Source organism: Cygnus atratus, chromosome 1 (assembly GCF_013377495.2).
Source record: "Cygnus atratus isolate AKBS03 ecotype Queensland, Australia chromosome 1, CAtr_DNAZoo_HiC_assembly, whole genome shotgun sequence".
Lineage (NCBI taxonomy): Eukaryota > Metazoa > Chordata > Aves > Anseriformes > Anatidae > Cygnus > Cygnus atratus.
The window spans coordinates 890,490-915,596 of record NC_066362.1 but is presented as its reverse complement, the minus strand read 5'-3'; the positions used below and the strand labels follow the sequence as shown (position 1 = coordinate 915,596).

The 25,107-nt window shown below is 48.1% G+C and overlaps 1 protein-coding gene across 4 annotated transcripts; it reads right to left on the bottom strand.

The window, feature by feature from the left end:
- Positions 1-759: 759 nt before the first annotated feature.
- DENND6B (DENN domain containing 6B) lies at positions 760-25,107 on the bottom strand. 4 transcript variants are annotated; one of them, XM_035569282.2, is made up of 20 exons: positions 24,941-25,107; positions 18,918-18,956; positions 18,788-18,830; positions 17,375-17,487; positions 15,632-15,712; positions 13,212-13,317; positions 12,581-12,660; positions 12,278-12,340; positions 11,424-11,479; positions 10,688-10,810; positions 10,159-10,254; positions 9,967-10,061; positions 9,294-9,359; positions 8,595-8,659; positions 8,062-8,151; positions 6,987-7,040; positions 6,507-6,616; positions 4,003-4,105; positions 3,046-3,120; positions 760-2,718 (listed from the first exon to the last, which is right to left on the bottom strand). In XM_035569282.2, the coding sequence occupies exons 1-20, from the start codon at positions 25,076-25,078 to the stop codon at positions 2,596-2,598; spliced, it is 1,719 nt and encodes a 572-aa protein (XP_035425175.1). In that variant the 5' UTR covers positions 25,079-25,107; the 3' UTR covers positions 760-2,595. The 4 variants fall into 4 exon arrangements, with proteins under 4 accessions (XP_035425175.1, XP_035425176.1, XP_035425178.1 ...); XM_035569283.2 differs by lacking the exon at positions 10,688-10,810 and having other exon boundaries at positions 789-2,718; positions 24,941-25,081; XM_035569285.2 differs by lacking the exons at positions 760-2,718; positions 3,046-3,120 and adding an exon at positions 3,339-3,452 and having other exon boundaries at positions 24,941-25,081.

The window sequence follows — 25,107 nt, the reverse complement described above, 5'->3', positions numbered from 1 at the left end:
TGCAGGAAGGCAAATGGCTCGTGTGGCGGCAGGGCAGGATGGGACGGTGCACACATTCAGGATGCAAAGGATGAATCGCTGCCAGGCAGCCCCACCAGCTGCTGGCTTTGGTGTGACAAAAGCCGCCGTGAAGGGAGGAGGTCCCCGGGCTTCCTCCCGTGGTACCAGGTGAGGGCCAGGAGTGCCTGCGGTGTAAACTGCTCCCACGCGGTTGTTTGGGAGAGGAAGGAATTAGGCTGAGGTTGGCTAGGAGAAACAGGAACGAGCCCAGTGCTGGTGCTCCAGGGGAGGCAAAAGCTCTGCCAGGAGAAATGGGAGCAAACGGGTGGGGGGAGGAGAGGCTGGGGCACATGGCGATGGGGAGGACGAGGCTGTGGCTGGGCTGACCTCGGCTCCCACTCCTGCAGATCCCCAGAGGAAAGGAAGGGCTGGGAACGAGCAGGGAGGCAGGGGAGAGGCAAGTGACAGGATTATGGACACCAGTGTGAGCTCCCCCTTCAGTAAAATGGCATTGCTGTGAAAATAGAACAAGTCTGGGGCTGACCCACGGCCACAACACATGGAGCGTGTCACAGGTGAACAGCAGCTAGCCAGGATGACAAAAAGCCAAAAATGAATAAACAAGTAATCGATAAGAGGTGAAGAGCAGCATCCAGGAGTGCTGCTCTCTCTGGAAAGGAAAGCATGGCAGAGGCACCTCTGTAGAGAAACTGGATTCCTAAACAAATACATCTGAGACCCAAAAACAGGAGACAGCTTGGCTTAGGGTTTGTTTCTGTTTTTTACTATTATTCATTATTTTCTACTATACATTAGTGCTTCGGTCCACCACAGACACTGCAGAGCTATCGCACAGACACACGCACAACCTATATACAGAATGTACACTGTACAGGCAGGGCTGCCACGAAGGAGAACTGTACAGACCTTGTTACTATGGGGCGGCACGGCCGAGTCTCCTCGCTTGGCTGCTCCAGGCTGGAGGCAGCAGGAAAACGAGCAGCCTCCCACTGATCCTGCGCTGTCCAGGCCTTGCTCTGGAGTGGGGAAAATGCAGGAAGGATTCAGTCACTTCCATGACCTACTAACAGCTCCCCCACCCCGAATTTGGGCTACAAGGCAGTGCAGCAATGGGCAGAGATTGCTCGTGGAACAAAAACCCAGCTTCCTCCCCCTAAGCACTTGGCACTGCCTACAGGGTCCTGTGGCAGCTTCGGGCAGGTCTTGGCTGAAGTGCTGAACTCTCCTACCGTGTGGAAAGGTGTGCTCCAGAGCCTCCTACAGAACACGAGTGCAACAGGCTGCCAGACCCATCCCCAAACCCATTCCTTAGGCAAACATTCGGGCGCTGGCCAAACTGGCAGATGGTGAAATGCAATTGCAGTAGCAGCAATTATGGGACCACCCTGGGGTTACGGTAAATCCATTTCCAAGGTAGCTGGCAGAAAGGCTGCTCTCTCAGGCAGAGGGCAACTACCTCCAGAACTCACAGAGGAGCCTCAAGTCTTTCCTATATTCGGCCCAGAAGCACGTACATGTGTCTCTCTTTCCCAGGAGGTGAAAGGGAACAGAATGACCGAGTTGGAAGCTGGGCTGCAGCAAGAACAGACACAGCCAAAGAGGATGCTCCTCACCGCCCTAAGCACAGGGCAAGCAAGCACTTCTCACAGCCAGCCCTGCACACTCACACGAGCGCCACTCCACGAGTTTCCACTAGGCAAGGGTGCCACAGGCTGTAAAGATCAGATTCTCCACCACGTTTTATCAGCAAGTGGGCTGACCACATCAGATAAATCTCAGTGTTCAGGGCAGAGCTCCAGCACTCTCGTACGTTACCACAGCACACAAACGTGATACTTCCAAGCAGAGTAAATTACATTTGGAGGCCAGCTCCTCTCTGTGGAGCTGCAATAGCTATTCCATTCACACAGCACACATCCACCACCTCTAGGGAGCTCTGTTCCTTGCAGATGCACCAGACCATCTCTGCCTTGGAGAAAAAACAACAGCGTTCCACGTCCAGCAGTTCAGCCTCCCACTCCTATCACAGCCGAAGCTCTTGCTGGCGTGAGTCAGGCTGCTGAATGGGCAGCAACATTTTTTTCCACGTCACTTACATGTGGGGGACTAGCATCTCTCTCATTATCAGCAGGAGCTGTCCTGAAAACAACTCCCCCATACAGGGCTGGTCCTGCTTCTTCCAGGCTGGATGACGGCACTGAAATTTTGAGAGCCCAAGCACTAGGCAAGGATGGATGTGTATATATGGGCAAAACAGGTTTTGCACAGCTTATCACATGCTGCTGAAAGCCCGACTGTCACTTTCTGACCTACTACCAGCCACACAAGGAACAGTTTTTCATCTACAGGCCCCTAAATCCAGCTCCGTGAAGCAGGATTAGACAGAATAGCGCACACGGTTCCCCACTGCTGCTACAGTTCTGATCCACATGCTCGAAATCATACACATTTGTGAGCAAGGTCCAGATCTGGTGACGTTGGCTGGATCAGGGAAGAATTTTCCTTTCCAAGTGCAACTGCAGCTGCCCGCAGAGTGGGAGGGCCCTTCCTTCTCCAACAGTCCCTTCGCCGTGCTCAGTGGTGGTGCAGCACTGTCTGGAGATCCTCTGGCAAGGAGTCAATGACGGTCTCAATATAAAGGCCCACCCGCTGCAGAGTCTCCTCCTTCACAGGAAGGTGCTGGCACCTGGCTCTTACCTACAGGAAGAGAGAGGAGAGAAACTGAGGATTTCTAAAACAGCTTCAGGTCCTCTTTCTGCCTTGCCATTGGCCAAGCAAATCTCCCACTGTCTCTTTAGCTGGGGTAAGAGAAAACGGTCAGGAAACTGTCACCTGAATCTCAGACTGATGAAAAGAAAAAACTTTGAATCCTCTACTGGGTAACCACTGAAGTTTCATAACTGTCCCATTTGTCAGTTCTCCAAATCAGGGAGCAAAGCAACAACCATGATCTATGTCCCTGGTCACTCCCTGACACAGAGACACAGAAAGGAACGAGCACAGGAAGAGGGGAGAAAAACCTACCAGCTTCTCCCGAAGTTTTAGCACCAGGTCTACAATCTCCACCTCGGACTTGTCCTTCATCCAGGCCACAATGTTCTAAAGAAAGAGAAGAACAGTTTTTTCAGGGACTTATCTTCTTTACAGAAGTTTTTTTTCAAAGAGATACCCCTAAGCAAAACCTGAAATAAAAGTGAGGAGGAGGTTTCTCATCCTCTTTCACAACTCTGCTCGCGGCACTTAAGCCTAAGTGAGCAAGACAGAGAGAGCTCTCCCCACTTTTCTGCCCACGACAGCATCAAGCTCTTGCCTGCAAGAGAAGAATCAAGGAAAGATGCAGCAATACGTAGACGGTGCCGGTTCCCTCCTCCAGTCAGCACCACGAATCTTGTGCTGTGCTCAGAATTTACATCTATTTGCAAGAGTCAGGCCTGTTAAAAAAGGAGACAGCTTTGGCATTCCCACACCACGCTTGAGGACCTGCACTGCTGAACAGTGAAGCGAGCGCTGCAGCTGAAGATGCACCTGGGCGGGATGCCAGAGCTCCCGGGACCATCCCAGCAGCTGCTCAGTTTAAGAGATTGCACCAGCAGTCACTACTAAAATTCCTACCTATTTTCAATAGGCATTAAGGAAGCCAGCAACAGATGATGTTTCCAGTCTGGGAGTCTGTTGGCCTGGGAAGGGCCTGATGATTGAAAAAATACTTGACAGAAGCAGCCAGAGGAGGACTGGCTAACTGGCTGCACTGGCTAACAAAGTGAGGGAGCTGGGCTGCTCATTTCCTTGTCCCCCACAAGTGCTGTTATTCCTCTGCTCTGAGGAACATGAGGCAGACCTGTGTTTCCCTTGGGCACAAAGCACTTGTCCCCACTCTATCAGTGCAGAATCATCAATAAACACCCAAGGAGTGCTCTCATCTCCCAGGTCTCAGGCCTGGGCAGTCTGGCACTGGTTTTAATACCTGCAGCTGGGACATACCGCTTCACAGATTGCCTCCAAATGAAGGGCTTCCAGTTTCTGGGTCATTTCCTTATGCCTCTGACGGTACCAGCCATCAAAGTTGGGAGACTTGAAGAAACGCCTGCAGAAAGTGAGGTGACATTGAGAAGAGGGACAAGGAGGGATCCAGGAAAGTATGCTGGGTCCAGATTTCCCTTCTTGCTGCAGCAGACACAGATGTTAGAGGAAAAGACATTTCCATACACAGCATCTTTAAGGATGGCAACCAATTATGAGCTATTTCAGCCTTTTCCTATCTCGTCTTTTCTTCCATCAGGCATTAACACGATACAACTGAGCAGCTTTAGCAGACTGTCACCAATGAGGGACAATCCTGCCAGTCTCAAACTCTCCTTTGCATCAGCTCAAGCCTGAGTCAATTTGAGAAGTGGTGCTCTCTTCTGTAGACTTATTTAGGACCACTTTTCCTGGGGAGTTATGATAACTAAGATGGTTCAGCCATGGGAAGAAATTCACATTCCTCTGCAGTGCCTTGCTGAATTCCTCCCCTTTCCTGATATTTGATAGCTGTCAAACACTTGCTGGCACAGACCTGAGTCCCATATAATTAGCAATTAATGTCTCTCCCACATAAATAAAGTATCATCTAGGCCACGTCAATAGATTTCTATTGACATAGAATTCTAGAAGTCAATTTCTACCCCTCCAGTGCAGTGCAGTAATAAGCCTCTGTTTTTACTGATCTACACAGGAAAGCGAACAGGGGGCAGCATAATACCTGTTTTCATCTCAGAGTGTTACAGATTTTTAGATCAAATTCAAAGTGGGATTGAAAAGCTGTTAACAAAAAAACCCAAGGGTTGTGGCAGCAGAGAAAGAAAGTTTAAGATGCCAAAAGTGAGCTGGGCAACCGGCACTTTAGCAGCACGTTCTTTGTAATTCTTTCAATAACAGTGGGGGTATCTTAGATGCTGTATTTTAGCATTTCCCTCTATTAAGACTGGCACGTGTAGTATCTTCCTTCACGCTATTTCCTCAGGCTACCTCCAGAGAGCACTTTGTCAGCAGAACTCAGGTGTTGTTTGTTTTTTTTTGCAGCTACAGGGACTCCTTTGCTCGTGCACTCTCCCCAGCACAATGGAGTCCTAAACCGAGCCAAGATCTCAAGATGCTGCTGTGGTACTGACAGATGTTTTTGTAATTAAGGGTTTGACTTAGGAACACAACAAATACTACACACGCACAAAATCTCACACAGTTAAGAGCCCAGGAATACATAAGCTTCTGCATGTACATCAGTTCCCAGAAAATCTCAACCAATTTATTGAAACAGCTTGTTGTTTGTTACTATTTTTCAAAATATTAGATATCCAAGAATAAATCTTACTGTCTGCCACTCCCACGCCATAAGGAGTGGAAATGTTTGTTTCCTGCTGAATACATTAAAGCACAAAATGACAATGACAAAACACATTAATCCATGATCCTTATTCTCTGCTCGCTTTCTGGGCTTTTTTCCCATCTTCCAAACCCTTCTTGAACTCCAGCAGCTTGGTGCTGTGACCACTGCCCTGGGGAGCCTGTCCCAGTGTCCGACCACCTTTGGTAAAGAGCCTTTTCCTAACCCCCAGCCTGACCCTCCTCTGTCGCAGCTCCACGCCATTCCCTTGAGTCCTGTCGCTGTCACCTACTGTGGACACTCTCTGATAAGTTTTATGCCCTTCTTATCCTGTGGTGCCCAAATCTGCCCACAGTACTCAAGGTGAGACCACAGCAGGCAGAGCAGAGCAGGACAGTCCCTTCCCTCGACCAGCTAGCTGTGCTGTGCCTGATGCACCCCACGATACGGTTGGCCCTCCTGGCTGCCGGGCCACACTGCTGCCTCATGTTCAACTTGCTGTCGACCAGAACCCCCAGATACCTCATTTCTGATTTTTTCATACTCAAATTGTAACCAACTATGCTTTATGAATACAAAGGGTATACTCTACTGCATGCTGTCCTAAATTATACCCTGAAAAGATGTATTTTAATGTTCTAACAGCATTGCCAGCTTGCAGTAAGACCGAAGTGGCCACTGTACTGAACGTGGTATAAAAGCATATGAAAACTGCTGGATGAGGACCTACAAGTCTTCTTACCCCATCTGCCAAGGACCAGACAGTTCAAAAAGATATATTCCTCGGAGGGCAGTAAATGACATAGCTGCTATCAGAGACAAGTCCCCTCCTTCCCCTTCAGTGAGGACCTAGGTGTTCTTAGGTTCCTGAAGGTAAAGTGTTTTAGCTTCTAAACCTGCATCTACTCATTTAATAGATTACTTGAAACACAGAACTGATTCAACCTTGCATTTGCTCTTCCTGACCACTATTAATCAATTCTTCATGTGCACGAGTTTCTTAGGTGACCAGTTTCTGTCCTGAAATTACCTTTTTGCTCCCAATTCTAATTCAGGATTTGATGTTCATTATAATCTACACCAGCTGTTAAGGAGATAAGGTAAGTAATTACTAAACTGTTACCTGTAGAGGCCTAACCAGTCACCCTTAAGTACACAGGTAAGTTGGGGACCAGCATGCTCAAGGGTCTTCATGAAATCATCTTGTCGGAAAGGGCGAATTTGTGGAGGATTCTGCACAATGGAAAGACAATAATACATGCACCCAAAAGAAAACGGGAAAATAAGGTCTATATTCACAATAGAAGAGACTGCACAAGGCAGATTCAAAACTATGAGAACTAAAGACGCATGAACATCTTAACCAGCCGTGCTAGCAAAATTTAAATTAGATTCACAATAGCTGAGCTTACTGCAAAACAGGAAGCATCTGTCCCAATGTTTGTTTCACTTTTTTTTTTTTTTTTTAAAAGGAGTAATAACCCTCTTCCTTCGATGAGGGAAGTTCACACAGTATATCAGACTATGTGATCAGCATATGGCATAATTATTCCCAATCCCTGCAGTCAAAAGAAAGCAGAAGAGACTGGAAAATTGAACTTACTTTCCATGGAGTAATGGCTCTCTGCAGAGGCATCAGACTTGCAATATAGTGCTCCTAAGAAATACCAATAAAAAACCCCGATGTCACAACAATCAAGGAGCCTCTTGCATTGTCACTGGCCATTATGGTCTTCTCCAGTGCATCATAGGCACAATCACCAGCCTCTTACTCTGTTTTTGCTTTAGACCAGGTCGGATGGGGCTCTGGGCAACTTGATCTGGTGGGTGGCATCTCTGCTCATGGCAGGGGGGTTAATGATGATCTTTAAGGTCCCTTCCAACCCAAACCATTCTATAATTCTGTGACTTTTACTTGCATTTTACATGAGCCTAGGTGTTCCAGCTTGTTTCCCACCAAGGGTCAGGTCACAAAACTACACGCTGCCAAAATCCTAAACATGATGTGAGAAAAGGTCAGGTGGGAAGAAGCTGGCAGGAAGGACGAGAATCCTAGAAGATACTCATTTCTCATTTACTGCCTCCTAGGATGATGTAGAAAAGAAAGTGAAGGAGCCAGACATGTGCACCTGAATGGTCACCAAAAAGATATTAATGGCCTTCTAATGAGACTAGACAGGGAAAGCCCTGAAATAAAACATTTGTTAAAATCTGCCTTAGGACAGCAATGGCCACGCGGACAGGCCTCCTAAGCCGTATATAGCAGAGCTTTGTGGAAGGGAGATTTTCACGCAGGCACTAGATTTGACTCCAGTATTATGGGGCAAGAGGCATGTTTTGGGCTCCTGCCTCTTCACTACGTATCTGCTTTGACTACCAAATCACGGGGAATGACTATTCCTGTATGGCAGGAAAAAACATCCTGTCTTCACACATAATATGCTGAATATCCAACCTGCAGACTTGTACACTAATTTCTGAAATTTGCAATCGAGAGAAATTTAGTTTCTTTCTATGGAGTAAAACATCTCTAGAGTGCCACATCCTGAATCTCTTACAGGTGCTCAAATATAGGTGAATAAAAAAGGGCAAGTGCAAACTTGTCACTTAAGCAAGCATCTCCTGTTCACCCCCCCCCCCACCTTTACACCGCTCTGACAAGTCTCTGCTCAACTCACCAGGGGAATAATGAAGCTCTGGGTGAGCTCCAGGAGGTGACGCCTCAGAAGGGCACTTTGGACTTCAGATGGGCGTTTTCGCTGAATCCCCTGCAAGCACAAGCAGGGCGTTCACAAAGATGCTATTCTCTATTATGTAAATAGATGCAGAATTTGCAAACTCTGCAGCTATAAGCAACCAGTCCAGAGCAGCCTGGAAAGCCTACTGCCCAAAATACATACTCCACTCCCTGGTTAAAGGTACCACTCGTGTTTCACTAGATGAATCTGTTTCTCCAGACTCTTTTTTCCAGTAAGGATTGTCCTCTCTTAGGTTATCATTTGTGCCAGCATTTATTCCATGATATCAAGTGAAAAAAATTAAAACTGGCCTGAGAAACCTGTTCAAGTATACTTGACTAAATCATTACAAAGTTAAATCAAACTGAAAAAAAGCAGTCTGTTCCTTGCAGGATTTTGTCTGTTTAAACCGAGCTGTTAGCAGAGTTTTCCCACAGTGGCATAAATAATTTGGAACAGGTTGAATTACTTACCTTTAGTAATCTTTTTATCAGAGTTTTATCTTTGTGAAGAAATGTTTTATAAGAAGTGTAGATTCCTAGATTGAAACAAACAAAAACCACCATGTATGTAGAGAAGGCACCATTATACTGTGCAGGGATAACAGAACTGAAGTTCCTAGCACAAACCATGGCAGCTGTGTCAGGGGGTTAATTACAAATATCATAAAAAATTAATTATAAAAATTTTAAAATTGCTAATGCAGCTAGCACTTGCAGCAGGATTAAAGCACACTACACTACCTCGAGGACTTTCTTACGCTAAACTTATGGTGAGATAACTCACTGGAGTCAGCTTATGGCTAGGCCTGACCTGAACAGTTAGTTAACTGACAGAGATCTGTATCTAGGTAAGCAAGTTCCTTTGACTTCAACTGCATCTAAAAAGCAAATATGATATATAAAATAAAACCAAGAAAATTAGAACCTGTTCTCTGAAACTAAAATAATTTGTTGAATTATTTTATATTGGCTTTTTCAATCTCAAAGATGCACAGTTTTTCTTTATTAGGTGGGGGATGCCATTACAGAGGGCTGTGTAGCAGATCAAGTATGAGAACACCGAAGTGTCCGTTTATTGCAATACAAAGAACAATGTGTGCATTGTATGCCTGCAAATCCCTCATGTGAAAGCGTAAACAAAATTAAACCATGCCTGACAAGAGGACCTACCTGGTTTTGTGTCTAGAGTTTTTAGTTTAGTTAGCTTCTTCACCTTAACTTGCTTGGGCAAGTCTCCTGTGGAAGGACATTAAATAATTAGTTCAGGTTCTGAATCTCCCCTCACAGCACAGCATGCATGAGACTTCACACTTAAGAACATTCAGTGCTACATTTCTACACCTGAAGTCATGCCCTCCCTTAACGCTATCTTCAGATAAGCCTTCCTGTTTGCTAACTTTGGTGCTAGAAGTTTGGACCAGGAACATGTTAAGGACACACAGCAAAAAATAAAGAATAAGTGCAAACCAACAAAAAAAATAACCTCCTCATCTCCCTCCGCCCTAAAAAAAAAAAAAAAAAAACCTTCTCAGCCTAGAGTGAAGCAGTTTTCTTGGCTTCGTAGACTCTTCTTGTCTATGCAATTTTCTCTTTCCTGCCTAGAAAGATTCTCATTTTGCTAGTTCTTCAGAAAAAAAGCAAGTTATTGTTTCAACAATTTGTTTTCATCATTGTTCATGCTCATCTTGCACGTCAACTGACTCAGAGCCTAGCCTTCCCTTTGGTTTCTCAGCTCTCACAGCAATGAAGGCATGTAAAATGATGGCTAGCACTACAGCTGCCAGCTCCCTGCTAGCCCCTAACAAGGTATAGCAGCACAAGAGGACTTGGATTCCACCCCTACCTGACATTCTGAGCTCCCCGACCCGAAGGATGTGTGGCCAGTGCTGGAGTGTTTTGATAAAGAAAGGGTTTGTGACTCCCACAACGATGTTTGGCCTAGAAAGAAAGGAAAAAATGCAGAACGATGCTACCCCCAGGGCATCCTCCATCCAGACAGTGGTGAGGGGGTAGCAAGGACCTACTGGCTACTTACGGAGCTTGAGTCCTGGTGGTATACTCTTTAAATTCACTGTCGTGGATAGTAAAATAGGGACGGTAGTCACAACAGTACCTCAGAGGGGCAAGACAGCTGTAACAACAGACAGAATAGTTGCCATATAAACTTCACAGAGAAGGAATGTGTGTTTATATCAGGTTAATGTCCTACAGCAGTGTTTTGTCCTGCTAGAGGTAACACTGTGGAGGAGTTCCAGGCCATTTTTTTTTTTTTTCTTAAAGAAGAGTTCAAAGCTGGGTAGAGAAACTACTCAGGGCTACGAACCATCAAGTCTCTCAACACAGAAGACTCACTTTTAGTCTTCTCTGCCATTGGTGGAATGTGAGTAAGGCTGTCTTACTGTGCTATTTCTTGCCTTACTATGCTATTTCTTGTCATACAAACTTTCACAGACAAACTAAACCTAACACAATTGACTTTCCAGAAGAGTGTACATGAAAGAGAAAAACTGACAGAATTTATTATTATTATTGTAGTTATCTGTATCTCAGAACAAGAGCATTACCTGGTAAGAGCCATAACCATTTCTGAAGAAACTGTAGGGGATGGTGCCATTACAACAATTGGCTCTCCCAGTAACATCAGTTCCCATAACATCTGGATATGAATTAACACTGGCTGAAAACACCTGTTAGTGAAAGGAAGAATGACAAAGTCGGGTTAGAAAAGCAGTTCAGAAAAGACCAGGTGCTATTATTGCATATAAGTGTAACCAGATGTGCCTCTGGGGCATTTGAAATTTGGGACTGATTTCTGGTATCCCACAACAGAATGTTTTGTGTCCTTACACCTGCTACAGCTCAACCATCTTATACATGTTTAGGGAAACACTTTAAGCAATGTAAAGCAACTTGTAGCAGTATGTCCTTTGATCTAGGCAAAATAAAATGCACGCTGATTACAACAGATGTATGTCTATTAGAACAGTACCTACAGTGCTGAAAAGTTTATTTCAGATGCACAATGTGTATGCTTCAGGGCTTAAGCTGATCACCATCAGAGGTCAAGAAAAGAAACCCTCCTCTAAGCAGGACCCTGGGTGATGTGTTAAAGGCCATACGTACTGGCTTAGACACTGCACAGGTTCTGCAAGTTCAGTATTCTAAATGACACTCTGCAAAGCAATAATTTTTGATTCTTCATTTGACATCTTCACTATCCATATGACTTATAGGATACTCTGAGCAGGGAGGATGTAAAGCAGATGAAGAGAAGAGGGTTGTAGAGATGGCGGCTCTCACCTGAAGAGATCCAGTTCATGAATACTTGGCAGAACCATTGGGGCTGGCAAGAGATTCTAAATGAGAAAGGAAAAAAAATCCAAAATTGTTAGTAAGTGGAAGCACTCTGACTGAAATGCCTTCTAATTTGACACATCAATCAAAGTAGCTCCTTCTACAATAAGCATAAGAAGAAGAGAATGAGATTAATGCTTGGAGATATAAGTCAGGAATAGATCTGGATTGGGCAGTCAAGCTCCAAGTGAATTTCCTTTCTTAGAAGAGAACCAAGAATCCCTTCTTTTCAAGATGCTAAAGACTTCCCATGGCTGCTCCTTTGTTTTCTGGAGCTTCCTCTAGCTGAAGACAGAGCTCAAGATACAGATATAGGCAACAAGGGCTGGAAATATAAGTACCAAAAGTTCAGAAGTATGTAAAAGACAGTAACATTATTAAATTGATAGAAAAAAAGAGGAAAAGCTGAGATGAACAGGAAACAAAATCAAAGCTGAATCAAAGCAGTAAAGATGTTCTGACTGCAAACACTACAAAATAACAAGGAAGACTAAGGCAGAGTCTCATGAAGGCCCACCCATGCATTAATTCCTAGGAAAAAACAAAGTGAACAAAAACCACGGAAACAATGCACATATGTAACTGGAAGCACACAAGTTCTGTGCAGAGCCCTGTTTTGAAATACACAGCCATGACAGCATGTGGTCTGAACCAGATGGGTAACGAACTGCACTGATCCCAGGCCAAAGTGGTTCCGAGTGGGACTAGGTCCAAGGAGCCCCAGTTCTTCTACATCCTCCTTTTGTACTAGGCTAGCTTCTGCCCATCAGTGGCTTGTGTCATGCCACACTTTGTCTCACCTCTTGATTGAACTGCTTCACTGGACTTGATCCTGGCTTATCCACCCTGGATGGGATCCTCACCTAGATTACAGTTAAGAACAGACAGGTTAATCAGGAGATGGAATCAGTTAGCCGTGTTGCTTTCTTCCCTAACAACCACTCTCATGGAAAGCTTTCTCAATTTTCAATTGCACTGAGATTAGGCATAAAGGGAAGGAATCTAGAGTCAACAGCAACTTTAACATCCAAAAGAAAAAGGAGTACGTGCTCCTCTTCCTACTTGGTCTCATTCTGCTGCTGAGTATCATCAGCAACACATACCTGAATGACAACTCCCATCACTGGAAGGTTCAGAGTCTGTCCTGGCACAGGAGGTGGCCACTGATCAATCTCATTGCACACTGCAGGGACACAGACAAAGGAAACGGTTGAAACTGAAGGTCAATACAGCTAATCCAGCTGGTCCTGCGAGTTCTGCCAATTTACTTATCACTCACTCCTAGTTCACGTGTCCCCCTGGCTAGTTGCAAACAAACACTTCACCAAATAATCGTGCAAGTTTAGGTCAGACACCAGACTTATGGCTGCACCACTGTTTCCAGTGCAGACCCAGCAGCACCACAGTGTTGACAAATGATGATTAAGTTGCACAGTGCAATAAAGGCCCAGACAGAGATGTAGCATTAGCAGTTTTTTCCCCTCTTCGGGAATACATTGTACACAAAACTGACAGCATCATCCATTAGGATTGTCAGACATTTCCCATTAACGCATCCTTTACAGCTGTTTATAATTTTGACAAGCCAGCCATTTGGATGAAAGTTTTTCCCTGTTGGAATTTGTTTCAGAACGAACTAGTTGGGAACATTTCAGCTGTCTTTCAGGAACCTCCTGATAAAACCTCTGAAAGATTTCAATATGCAAACCATCCCTCCTAGATCTGACTGCTCACCTGCCTCCAGGCATGGCTCCAGCTTGTCAAAGTATTCTGGAGCAATCAACTGCAGCAATGACTGGAACAAGTTCACATACGGAAGGCGTGACACCAGCACCAGAGACTGAAAAAGCAGTACATTTAGGAGTCAGAGACCCCCTGCTGAGATAATTTCTAGCACTGCATATACCTATACTGCTTACTAGAGGACTACTCTTAAAAAACAACATCAACAACATGAAGGAACTCAAAAGTAGCACTTTCACTGGTGAAATTCTTGCTAGCTGAGCCAGCAGTCTTAGGGAGATGATAGATATCAAGGAGTTTCTTAACAAGTGATCACAGCTGGCAGCTTCTAGAATGGAGCCGCTGCAACTAAGATGGATGAGTTTGTGATCTAGCAAAAGCTCAACTGCAGGAAAAATAGATTTATAGATATTTTAATAGATTAATTTAAATTAAAAATAAAAATAAATTGGCAATAGGTTCAAAGCTACAAAAACAACCATAGCAGACAGAGGAGTGCCAAGGAACAGGCAGCTGAAACTTAAATTATATATACAAATGAAACAAAGGAATGCTGGGGGAGAAGAAATAAAGTAATTCAAAGTAATGCTAATTTATCTCAAGCAATGACTTTTGGGTTGTTACGGTGGCTTTTATTATTTTTTATAAAATATATCTTTTGTTAAAAAAACACTTTTCAATTCAGTCTCATTGGGGGAATTCATTACTACACTGATAATTCTCCTCCTCTAATCATTAAACCCCCCCCTGCCATGGGCAGGGATGCCACCCACTAGATCAGGTTGGCCAAGGCCCCATCCAGCCTGGCCTTGAACACCTCCAGGGATGGGGCATCTACAGCTTCTCTGGGCAACCTGTGCCAGTGCCTCACCACCCTTACAGTGAAGAACTTCTTCCTAATGTCTAAACTAAATCTATCCTCTTTTAAAGACCATTCCCCTTTGTCCTATCATTATCTACCCACGTAAAGAGTCCTTCTCCATCTTTTCTATAAGCTACCTGTAAGTACTGAAAGGCTGCAATGAGGTCTCCCCAGAGCCTTCTCTTCTCCAGGCTGAACATCCCCAGCTCTCCCAGCCTTTCTTCACAGGAGAGGTGCTCCAGCCCTCTGAGCATCCTTGTGGCCTCCTCTGGACCTGCTCTAACAAGTGCACATCCTTCTTGTGCTGGGGGCCCCAGACCTGGATGCAGCACTCCAAGTGTAGCCTCACAAGGTCAGAGCATATAGGGACAATCCCCTCCTTCCCCTGCTGCCCACCCCTCTGGTGATGCAGTCCAGGATGCAGTTGCACTTATGGGCTGCCGGCTCATGTCGAGCCTTTTGTCCACCAGAACCCCCAAGCCCTTCTCCGCAGGGCTGCTCTCAATGAGTTCTCCCAGTCTGTCCTCATGCCTGGGATTGCCCCGACACAGGTGCAGCACCTTGCACTTGGACTTGTTGAACCTCATTCGGGGCACATGGGCCCACTTCTCCAGCCTGCTTCAGGGAATACGAGGAAACTCACTTCTGTATTAATGTATTTTTGAAAGAAACTCCTTGTCACTGCCTACAGATGGATGGGAGAAAGAACAGCAGGCCAAACTAACCACTGGAGCAGGACGGAGCCCCATTTTCCAACAAGTTACCAGACAGATCTACTATGAAGCATTGCTCTTTGAAAAGTAGGTGTTCAAAGTTTATCTGTTCAAGAGGATGCCCTTTTATTTTCTGAGGCAGAAAGTCACTATCAAAAGAGTATGCATCATGGAGAAAAATTAAGCTTAAGATCAAAGTAAAATATTTTCCTTCTCTGGAAGGAGTCTGAAATTCCACCCTGTCTCAGGTAGCTGCTATACCTATCTGCCTGAATAATACTAAGCACTTTGCATATTTACACTGAAATAAGCATGCAAGTTTATACTATTTTTTCCAGTGTCGGTGTTAAAGGAATTTATGATACGAGGCAAGGTTTGTGAGGTAATAGCAGTGTCATTGCTGCCAGTTAGAAGCAATCCACCCAGCAGGCAATTCATTCCCAGACGGCTTCTAGGAAGACGAAAGGTTAATGAAATAAGAGCAATAACAAGAGCAGGACTGAGGTATAACTGGCACAGACTGCAACAGTGAAGTATATCCTCTCAGTGTCCGTAACACTAGAGTACGTACTGAAGGAAACGCTCGAGTACTTTGGGATCTCATGATTCAGACAGCAGGTCACCACTCATGTGATTAACACACCATGGCAACCCCATCCAGGTTTGTTTGGAATTACACTTTCCACATATTCCTGTTCTCCGTGACCTTTGCTGTTTCCTGCAGAAACCCTGGGGGTGTCACGTAGGAAGTGGTGCTATTTTACAGCTACGGAGAGGTGCCGCTTTACAGCGACGTACCAGTTGAGAGTAGCGAGCTATCTGGTTTCAGTACTCACCTTCTGAAAATAACCTCTCTTCATCGAGCTGTCCTTGACTTGCCTGAAGTATACGTAACCAAAGTAATGAGCCGACTCCCGCTGCAAGAGAGACCAACAGTGCTGTTACGGAGAGACCGACTGCTGCTGCCCACAGACCCCCTCCAGCCGCTGACCGAACACCGCGCCTCACTGCTGCTGTGACACAGTTACAGCACTCCTTCCTACTCACCCAAATCACCCATGCTGGCTCTCTGGCAGAGTTTACCACGTGGGAAGACAACAAGGCGATACAACCACCGAAATTCACAGACCACAGCCTCGAGGCAGGCCCTTTCACTAGCCCCTCTCTGCAGCACCCTCAGGGCTGCACCCTACAGGACTAACTGCGGCTTCTGCTAACAGCAGGAGGGGAGCCAACCCCCCCGGAGCTCAACCTGGCACCCCGAGCTACCTCAGCTCTGCTCCGACTGTCCGTTTTCTTTGCCAGGCAGAGGACAGCGCATTGCTGGACATGACACACCATCTCCAGCAAGGAAACGTTCCCTACCAGACCCACTGTGCTCCTCTCTACCAGGCATTTAAGGACAAACTTTGCTTCAGATGGAGGCTGCAGCTCAAAGCCGAACGATGCCTCATAGCATCCGTGAAAACTATCAGATTGAACACAAATCCCAAGGTTTCAAGCACCTTCTGCCTTCTAGGTTCCCAGAGACATCAAAAAGGAAGAATAGTTATCAGTGCCAAACACAAAGATCTTCCTTAATACAATTGTCCTACACACCATAGGCATCATGGTTTAAGGCACCTTTCTCTTTTCAATATTATTTTTCCACAGCAGAATCCAGGATTTTGGCAGTTCTGCTTCCCTTCTTTAAAGGCAGGTGAATTTATAAGGCAGTGTCTGACAACCAATTACTACAAAGCAGTAAAGATGTACACAAGCTGAACAATCTCTAAACCAGAATTTCTGAAAAGAAATCCTACTACTCCCCCCTCAGACCAGCAATCCATTTCTTATCACGTATCACAAAGGGATCGTGTTAAAAGGCACATGCACAGGAAGAATCATCTCATTTGACAGAAAGTAGAAAGCAGAAGAGGACAATTTGATCTGATGGCCATCTGCTCTAGAGAAAGCAGCAGCAGTGCTGAGCACATCCCTCCTTCTGCATGAAGTGGGCAGAGAACTCACTGCTGGAAAAACCACAGCTAACAGACACTCCTGGTACTGATGCTTGGGTATGGTTAAACCAACAAGCACACAAAGCCGAAGTGCACGTATGTGTCATGACAGTTGCACTGGCTGTTTTTACATACATACATCCTGCAATAAATACAAAGAAGTGTCCTCCCTCAACAGAACAGGCAAATATCTCATTCACCACGGACAAGGACATTCTCGTCTTGCCTCACGGTAACGTGCACAGGTAGCTGTGCACTGGTGGATGTCACCTGGGTCCCACCACTTACCTTCCCCTCTAGCTCGACAGGGGCACTGCTCTAATCTGGGCTCCTCCCGATTCAGCTCCATCGCTCAGAGCAGCTGCAATTCTCAACACGGCCCTCTACACATATTAATGTGGAAAGAAATCCCTGTGCTGAAAGCTTTCTTCTTTTCTGACTATTCCCATGGCTCAGGAAAACAACCAGAGACAGGGAGTAATTTAGGCACAGAAAACAAATCAAAAGCGTATTTGGATTTTAAACCCAAAAGCACCACTGTTTGCTTCGTGTAAGTAGAGCACATGAAATGCAACTCACCTGCAGGGTGAGGGGTGCTTCTCTGTTGTACTCGCCATCATCCTCATAATGAGCGGTCCTCTGTCCCCCAGACTGGCGAAGACGGAAGCTAAACTGAGTGTCCCCCAGGCCACCTGAGACAGGAGATCACAGACGTTCAGGAAGAAGTTTCAGTAAGGGGAAAGCTGAAAATTGCTTAAGTCAGAAGTGCTGACAAAAACAGAGACAAGAAACTCGGAAACAGAGCAAAGGGACTCTCAGGACCCCAAACCCACTGCAAGACAGGGAGAACCCACCACTGAACACAAGAACCGGTACCATTAAGTTACACCTCGCAAGGTCATTGCTGGGAAACTTACAGATATCGGCCAGAATCATCTACCCTGAGTAGCTGCAGCTACCGCCTCTCATCCTACATTGAAAAAAAACCTACAAACAGCCTTAAGCCAAGACCACACAAATGCTGATTTAAGCAACAACCCCCTGCACAACGGTTCTAGCAAGTGAGCTACACAAGCACCGCAGGCGGGAACCTCCCAGGTTATACAATATTGCTCACCCCTGCACCAAGAAAACAGCAGGAAAAAAAAAAACATCCTCTGGAGGGGACAGGATGGGCAGGAGAACTTGGAGAACTGGGTTGAGTACTTACAAAGAGGTCAGTTACGAGGAAAGAGCTAAACGTGCCAGAGCTCACTGAACAACCGCCAAGGCTAAACACCCTAAGGCACACCAAGGGGTAAGGGACGTGCTCCCTTCGCACCACAAAGAGTACAGACTGTCACACCTGTTACAAGGATATCACCAACAGTAAGTAATTGACTTCAATAAAAGGAGCATTTAGCCTGAGTGCTCACTAAGCTCTGAGAAACTAGCAAAAGTCCATCCTTAAAAACATTTAAACTAAGCTGGGCAAAACTGTAGAAAACCAAGAGTCAGGAGTCAGTCTTAAAAAAAGAGGTATTCGCATGAATTAACATATGTCCTACTGCCACCTTTCTGATTTATAAGCACAAGCTTTGGGACTACTTCTGCTGTGAAAGCATCCTCTCCCCATTTATTTGTCTTCAGCGAATGCTTCAGCCGAACACAGAAATGCTGACAGAGTCGACAGCTGCAAACCTCAGGAAACTTACCCTTCGTGACTGTTTTTTAATCTTTTCTATGCATGGGTGAAGCATGAGTGTGCGGGATTATCAAGAAAATATCCTGTCACCCACGAGATCGCAGATCCTGTACTGAGAGCAATCAAAATGACACCGAGCCTCTTTGCTCAGACTGAAGGGCTGGGCGCTGCTTGCTGTCTCAGCTCTGGAGGATGCAGCCCATCAGCCTCTGCTCCATTAGACGATGACTCACTCTCTCCATCGCGAACCCATTTCTTTCATAACAGCGACGAGCCACCCGCAGGCGAGGCCAGCGGATGCCACCTACCTGAGTAGGAGTCTGGGAAGGACAAGTAGCAGATACTGGTCTTCTGCAACAAACACAAAAACACGGTGAGAAAACCTCCAGCGCTGCTGCCCAGTATCGTTAAAAACAGGAAGAAAAAAGCAGTTGTTACCTCTTTCTCTGTTAGTCGGAAGTCGTAAGGATACACCAACTGCAAAGGGATGAGAGGCAGTAAGTCAGTCACACTGCTCCCCCACGGCTTCTACACGCCGATAAACATTGCTTCCGTACAGCAAGTAACTTGTTTTTCCCCGAAGTAACATATCCTAGAAGCAGGTTCACCTACACATTACAACCTTAATGTCCGTACCCTATGCACTGAGCCTTTCACAGTCTGTATTTATTACAGCAGATTTGGAGACAGACAGAATAGCTTACGTTTTACTTAGATTTTAACTAGAGAGTGGATGGCTCAGTGCACAAACAGCCTCGCGACCTCGTTGGTAACTCCTCTGCACAGATTACTGATATGCAAACACCGCCTTCCTCTGAAGCAGGCAGGACAGGACTGCCTCAACACCACTTGAAATTACACTAATGTATATTTACTCTCCAAGCCTGGGAAGCATTAACCACAGAATCATAGAATATTGAGCATTGATATTCACTTCTGACCTAAACAGAAGTTCACAAATTGCCCCAAATCATGTCCTATACAGAAAGCTTGAACTTTGTATATTCCTAGTTGTTGTTTGCAGGAAGGTCACTTTTTGTTTTGATTCTTTGATTCCTGCTAGAAAGTCACTTACAATACATTAGAAATACCAAATATTCTGAAGGAGCGAGGAAAGCTGGCCTTCTGAGCTGCGGGGAGGTAAAAAAAGATTTCACAATAAAGAAAGGAGAAGACAGACAGTGGGCACAGAGTAAGAACGGCTTTGAGAGTGAAGTTCTGCGCACACGTGATGAGACATGGCAAGAGGAGGACGGCAGAGAGAAGGCTGACAGCCCTGGCTGGTGGAACAGCCTTCAGAGCAGCGCCCAGCACGGGCACGGCAGGGCGAGATTGCTGTCCTCAAGGGCAGGGGAAAGGACGCAGCGATAATCGAGAGGGAGACTACGACACCAAAGGTTCTTGCAGCATGGTGAGATTAGAAAGCAACGTATCCTACGTATATTAAGCAACCACCACGTCTGATGGTAGACACGGTTTGTATCCTAGCCTCCAGGGTACAAGCATTTATTTATATGAGTGAGGGGTCAGCTAGGGACGCTGTTCACAGTGACTAAAAAACAGTAAGTGATCAGCAGAAGTTGGGAGGGATCCAGAGCTCTGCTTTAGCCTCATTGATCTGGGATCTGTTGTTAGAAAGACAAGCCGAGGTTTATTTTGTATGGCAAGAGGTAGGTCTGGCACAGACCTCAGGATTCATGCTTTGTCAGCATACCAGTGACAGCTGATCTGAGTAACACCCAATTTATCTTCCAGCATTGCAGATAAAGAGATCTTCAAGAATTTTAAAGTATCCAGTTAAGGATCCTGGCTTTGCATCTGAGCTGTGGGCATGCTGATAATGCTGCTTCTGCATTTACTGTAACGCAGTGAAGGAGAACTCAGCGCAAGACTCCTCGGGTCAGGTCGAGCACAGAGCTGCACACAACTGCCATCCATCCACAGCGAGATCCACCACCAGGAAGTCTCAGTGAGGAGTAGGAGAGGTGAGAAATGACACAGCCACGGCCGCAGTGAGTTGCACGAGTCACTTGGCAGAGGATGGAAACTGAAGTACGTACTTACAAATCCGTAAAAGTAAACCACGCAGCCCTGACAGCACTTACTGGTCGGGAAGTGCCGAAACTGCAGGTGGCTTTAAAGAAGCAGATGAGAAAGAAACTAGCGCCGAATGACTTGAAAAACGGAGACCTGCTATCAGACTTCCGCAGCTCCCAGGCGGTAACTCTGTCTGAGGTCAGCACCGGTCACCCAGCGCTCAAATCAGCAGCTCTGCCCCGTGCCCGGCCGCTCGCGGGGCTATAAATACCCAGGCGGGCCCCCTGCCAGAGCGCAGCGAGCTCACCAGCTGCCTCGCTCAGCTCTCACCCTTCCCCTCGGATTCTCGGGCAAAGGCAGCTAAACCAGCTTCAGAGAGAGCGCCGAATGAACAATTAAAAATTGTGCTGATCAGCCTTCGGTTAAAGCTTCACAGGAAGAAGAGAGCTGCAAAGAGGCCGGAGCAAAATGATCACGTACGTGCCACAGCGCAGAGGCGGCGCGGCGGGGCTCAGGAAGGGGTGCGCTACCGCTATGCCACGGGAGCGGACACTTCTCTGCTGCTGCGTTTTTGCATTAGACCAAATTCTTGTGGTTGTGACTAATTTGATGATCGTACACTTATTTTGTTAATCCCCCTACAGCAACAGCTACACGAGACCTGCATGTCTGACCCCGATGCATCAAGGAGCGCAGGATCTCACTGCACCGTGCCATCCACAATGCTTGCTTGTGATCTAAACTCAAGCTGAAGCCTCAAGGCAGACTTCTAATTCTCATACTGCCTTTTCCGGGGCACCTTTCTGCAACTCGATCAGACCAGGTGGATGCTGATGGCTCCACGCTGCTTTGTCAGGATATTTTGGGCCCAAGCTTGAGATTTGCTGAGCACGTGTTTCACTCGGAGATGTGTGCTCAGCATTACGGGAAAAACTAATTCAGGTCCAAATGCTGTCTGAGCACAGAAACACTGATGGATCCCACAATTCAGATACCGTGTTTCTGAAAACTAGCCTTCATCTTCTGCATTTCTGCTTCCCCTTCGGTTCGACTGTCTGACGCGTGCCCTCTGTGTTTGGTGTGGGGGGAAATCACTCAACAATGACAAGATTAAAGAAACAATCTAAAATATTAAGTATCCTAGTTTCTAGAAGTTTTCAAAAGCAAAAAGACAGCAAACAAAAACACTTCTTTATTTGTGTTAGTCCCTGGGTATTACAATTCAAGCCCTTTTGGGCTACTTCTACATCATTTTTTGGTGATGTGGCTCCCTCCCATCAACAGTGAGTTAACAAGCGTGGAGGTGACACACGTTGTTGAACAGACCCTGAGCACTAAAGCGTTGCTGGTGGTGCCTGCAGCTGTCATAGCAACGAGGAGAATAGCCCAGAAAATGACTTCTGGTGACTGAAGCAACACAGCTTCAGAGCAACAAAGTGCCTGTGTCTGGAAAAGCTGGGGAGGGAGAGGTCAGCGCTGCCGTGCAAGGGGATGTTCTGGGAGCAGGGGACGCGTTTTCAGCGTGACACAGCCCGTTCTGAGGGATCCCCTCAGAAACACATCCTCTCTCCCACTGCTGCTTTCACTGTCTGGAACCGACTGCTTGAAGAAAGGTAAACTGGTGGGTGAGTCAGAAGCAGTAATTATACCCCATTTCTGCATTAACCTATGTTTTTTGTGACACCTGTGCTGCTATTTAAATATGTAGCAGAAGAGTCGGGACTCGCTGGATCTCAGGGTGACGGTGTATCTACACTTGCACAAGTCAGGCGACGTTCGGAAACCTGGGCAGACCCTAAAGAAGCTCCTGGCTGCAAAGTGACACCCGCAGAACCCCGACTCCGGGGGCTGCTCTGCCGTTCCTGGCGGCGCTGCTGAAGGACACACAGCACACACAGAGCGGGCTCCAGCAGCGTGGCTTCCACTTAGATTTGGGCAGCGAAGGAAGAAGAGGTCCTTTATCTGGAAACAATGCTACACTCTGGGAAAAATAACCTTCAGAAAGATGACAAAACCCAGTTTGTTTTGCTCCTGGTTGGGTTTCTTCCGGTTAGGTTTCCAGCAAATGCTTTTTATGAATTTACAAAGGCTTCTTTGCAGAATAATTAAATATGATTGTACCACAATGAGCAGCTAAGAAATTCAACGCTTAGAATTAACACACCCAGGGCACCCGCAGAGTACTGAAAAGAACAATCCTTGTAGCACTTTATACAGAGGGAGAAGCACCAGAGATCCTGGGGGGGGGGGAGGAACAAGGTGTGCACCAATTTCCATTCCAGCAGGCCGAGGAGAAAGAAAGCAAAGCCACGCGTTATGAAGTCTCCAACTCTGCCCAGTGGACAGTTTTTGGAAGGAGAGAGGCACTGCCACCTTACTCCTCACCACAGAAGGGAGCGCTCCTCAGTTGTGCCCCCGCGGGGCACAGCCCTGCAGGTCTCAGCAGACCCCGACCAGGACAGCGTGCTGCCGCAGCCGTCCCCCGGCCCCAGGACATCCCAGTCCCCTCACCACCCTTCCATGCGTGCCTCTTCCCACAGAGATTTACTGAAACGATGCAAGCCTGTGGTGCAACTCCAGAAAGCGAGGCTTCCCTTCCTTCTGACTCGCTTTGCCGTGAGCACGTGAGGTACTGCGAGTTACCCCGAGTGCCTGTAGCTGTCACTGCACGGTGCTTGGGTGTGGGAGCAGCCCCTGTCTATAAATCACTCCTCAGAGGGCCGTACCTGCATCCACAAACCACACAACGCTCTGTCAAGATCTAATCTCAGCCAGCTGTGCCGATCTGTTAACACCTATGGCAAGCCTCCCATGCAAACTCAGCCAGGACTGAAGTCCCACGGGGCAGGGTGCCACAAACGTGGTTCCAACCCTTTTTTTTTTAAGCTAGAAACTTGCAGTCAAAAGCCAGACTCATAAAACTGCCTCTTCACAGCTGCAGAACTCAGCACGCCTGCAAGAGAGCCACAGGATCCGGACCCGATCTAAAACAACCAAAGCAATGGAGAGAAATGGGGAGTAAGCAGAGGTAACGACACTGACCAGTGGCAACAGTGCCCTCCCTGTGACAGGGGATGGGTAAGGAAATGGGTAAGAAAGCACCTTTGTGGCTAAGTATCAAAACACACCTATGAAGCATCAAATTGCAAAGGCTCATTATTATCCCAATTAATATCCCAGTATCCATGTCCTCTCCAGGGTATATCAGGTCTGGCTCCACAGGAAAGCACGCAGAGCTTGTGAAGTTTAGGTCTATTGCATACATTTTTGTTTTCAGGCTTCATGGAAAGAAGCACATTCAGGTATTTTTAAGGAAACCGAGCCGCAACGGGCTGACAACCTCTAGCCCTCTTCGTTCCCTCCAGAGGCTTCACCCTGCTCTCAGAAGATGAAGCCTCCGTCACGGGAAAAGGCAGCGCCAACCTCCCCGCACCACGGCCGGGCAGGGAGCGCTGCCCTCCCTTACATAACGGGCACCGGGGCCTGGATCGACGCCGGGGGTCCGGCACCAGGCCCGTGTGTCATGGGGCCTCGGGAGAACACCACCGGCTCCTGCCTCCTGTCACGATACGGGCCTGGGGCGCCCAGCTCCCCCCACCGGGCGCCCAGCTCCCCTCACAGGGCGCCCAGCTCCCCCCACCGGGCGCCCAGCTCCCCCCACCGGGCGCCCAGCTCCCCCCACCGGGCGCCCAGCTCCCCCCACCGGGCGCCCAGCTCCCCCCACCGGGCGCCCAGCTCCCCCCACCGGGCGCCCAGCTCCCCCCACCGGGCGCCCAGCTCCCCCCACCGGGCGCCCAGCTCCCCCCACCGGGCGCCCAGCTCCCCCCACCGGGCGCCCAGCTCCCCCCACCGGGCGCCCAGCTCCCCCCACCGGGCGCCCAGCTCCCCTCACAGGGCGCCCAGCTCCCCCCACCGGGCGCCCAGCTCCCCCCACCGGGCGCCCAGCTCCCCCCACCGGGCACCCAGCTCCCCTCACAGGGCGCCCAGCTCCCCTCACCGGGCGCCCAGCTCCCCCCACCGGGCGCCCAGCTCCCCTCACAGGGCGCCCAGCTCCCCCCACCGGGCGCCCAGCTCCCCCCACCGGGCGCCCAGCTCCCCTCACAGGGCGCCCAGCTCCCCCCACCGGGCGCCCAGCTCCCCCCACCGGGCGCCCAGCTCCCCCCACCGGGCGCCCAGCTCCCCTCACCGGGCGCCCAGCTCCCCTCACAGGGCGCCCAGCTCCCCCCACCGGGCGCCCAGCTCCCCTCACAGGGCGCCCAGCTCCCCCCACCGGGCGCCCAGCTCCCCCCAGCCCCCTCCCAGACACAAACCCTGTTCTAGGGAAAATCTCCCCAGAAACGGGCTCCCGGCTCGCCCCCCCGCCCCCGGGCATCCCCCGCGGCCCGCAGCCGCCCGGAGCCGCCGCCCCCCCGCCCCGGTCGCACCTCCATGGCCTGTCCCAGCTCCAGGTCGAAGGTGACCACGCACACACACTCGAGCCAGGCGGAGAAGCGGGCCCAGGGCAGCGGCGAGGCGGCGGCGGGGCGGCGGGGCCGGGGCTGGGCCCGGCTCAGCGCGTCCATGGCAGCGCCCGCTCCGCCGCCCCGCCCCG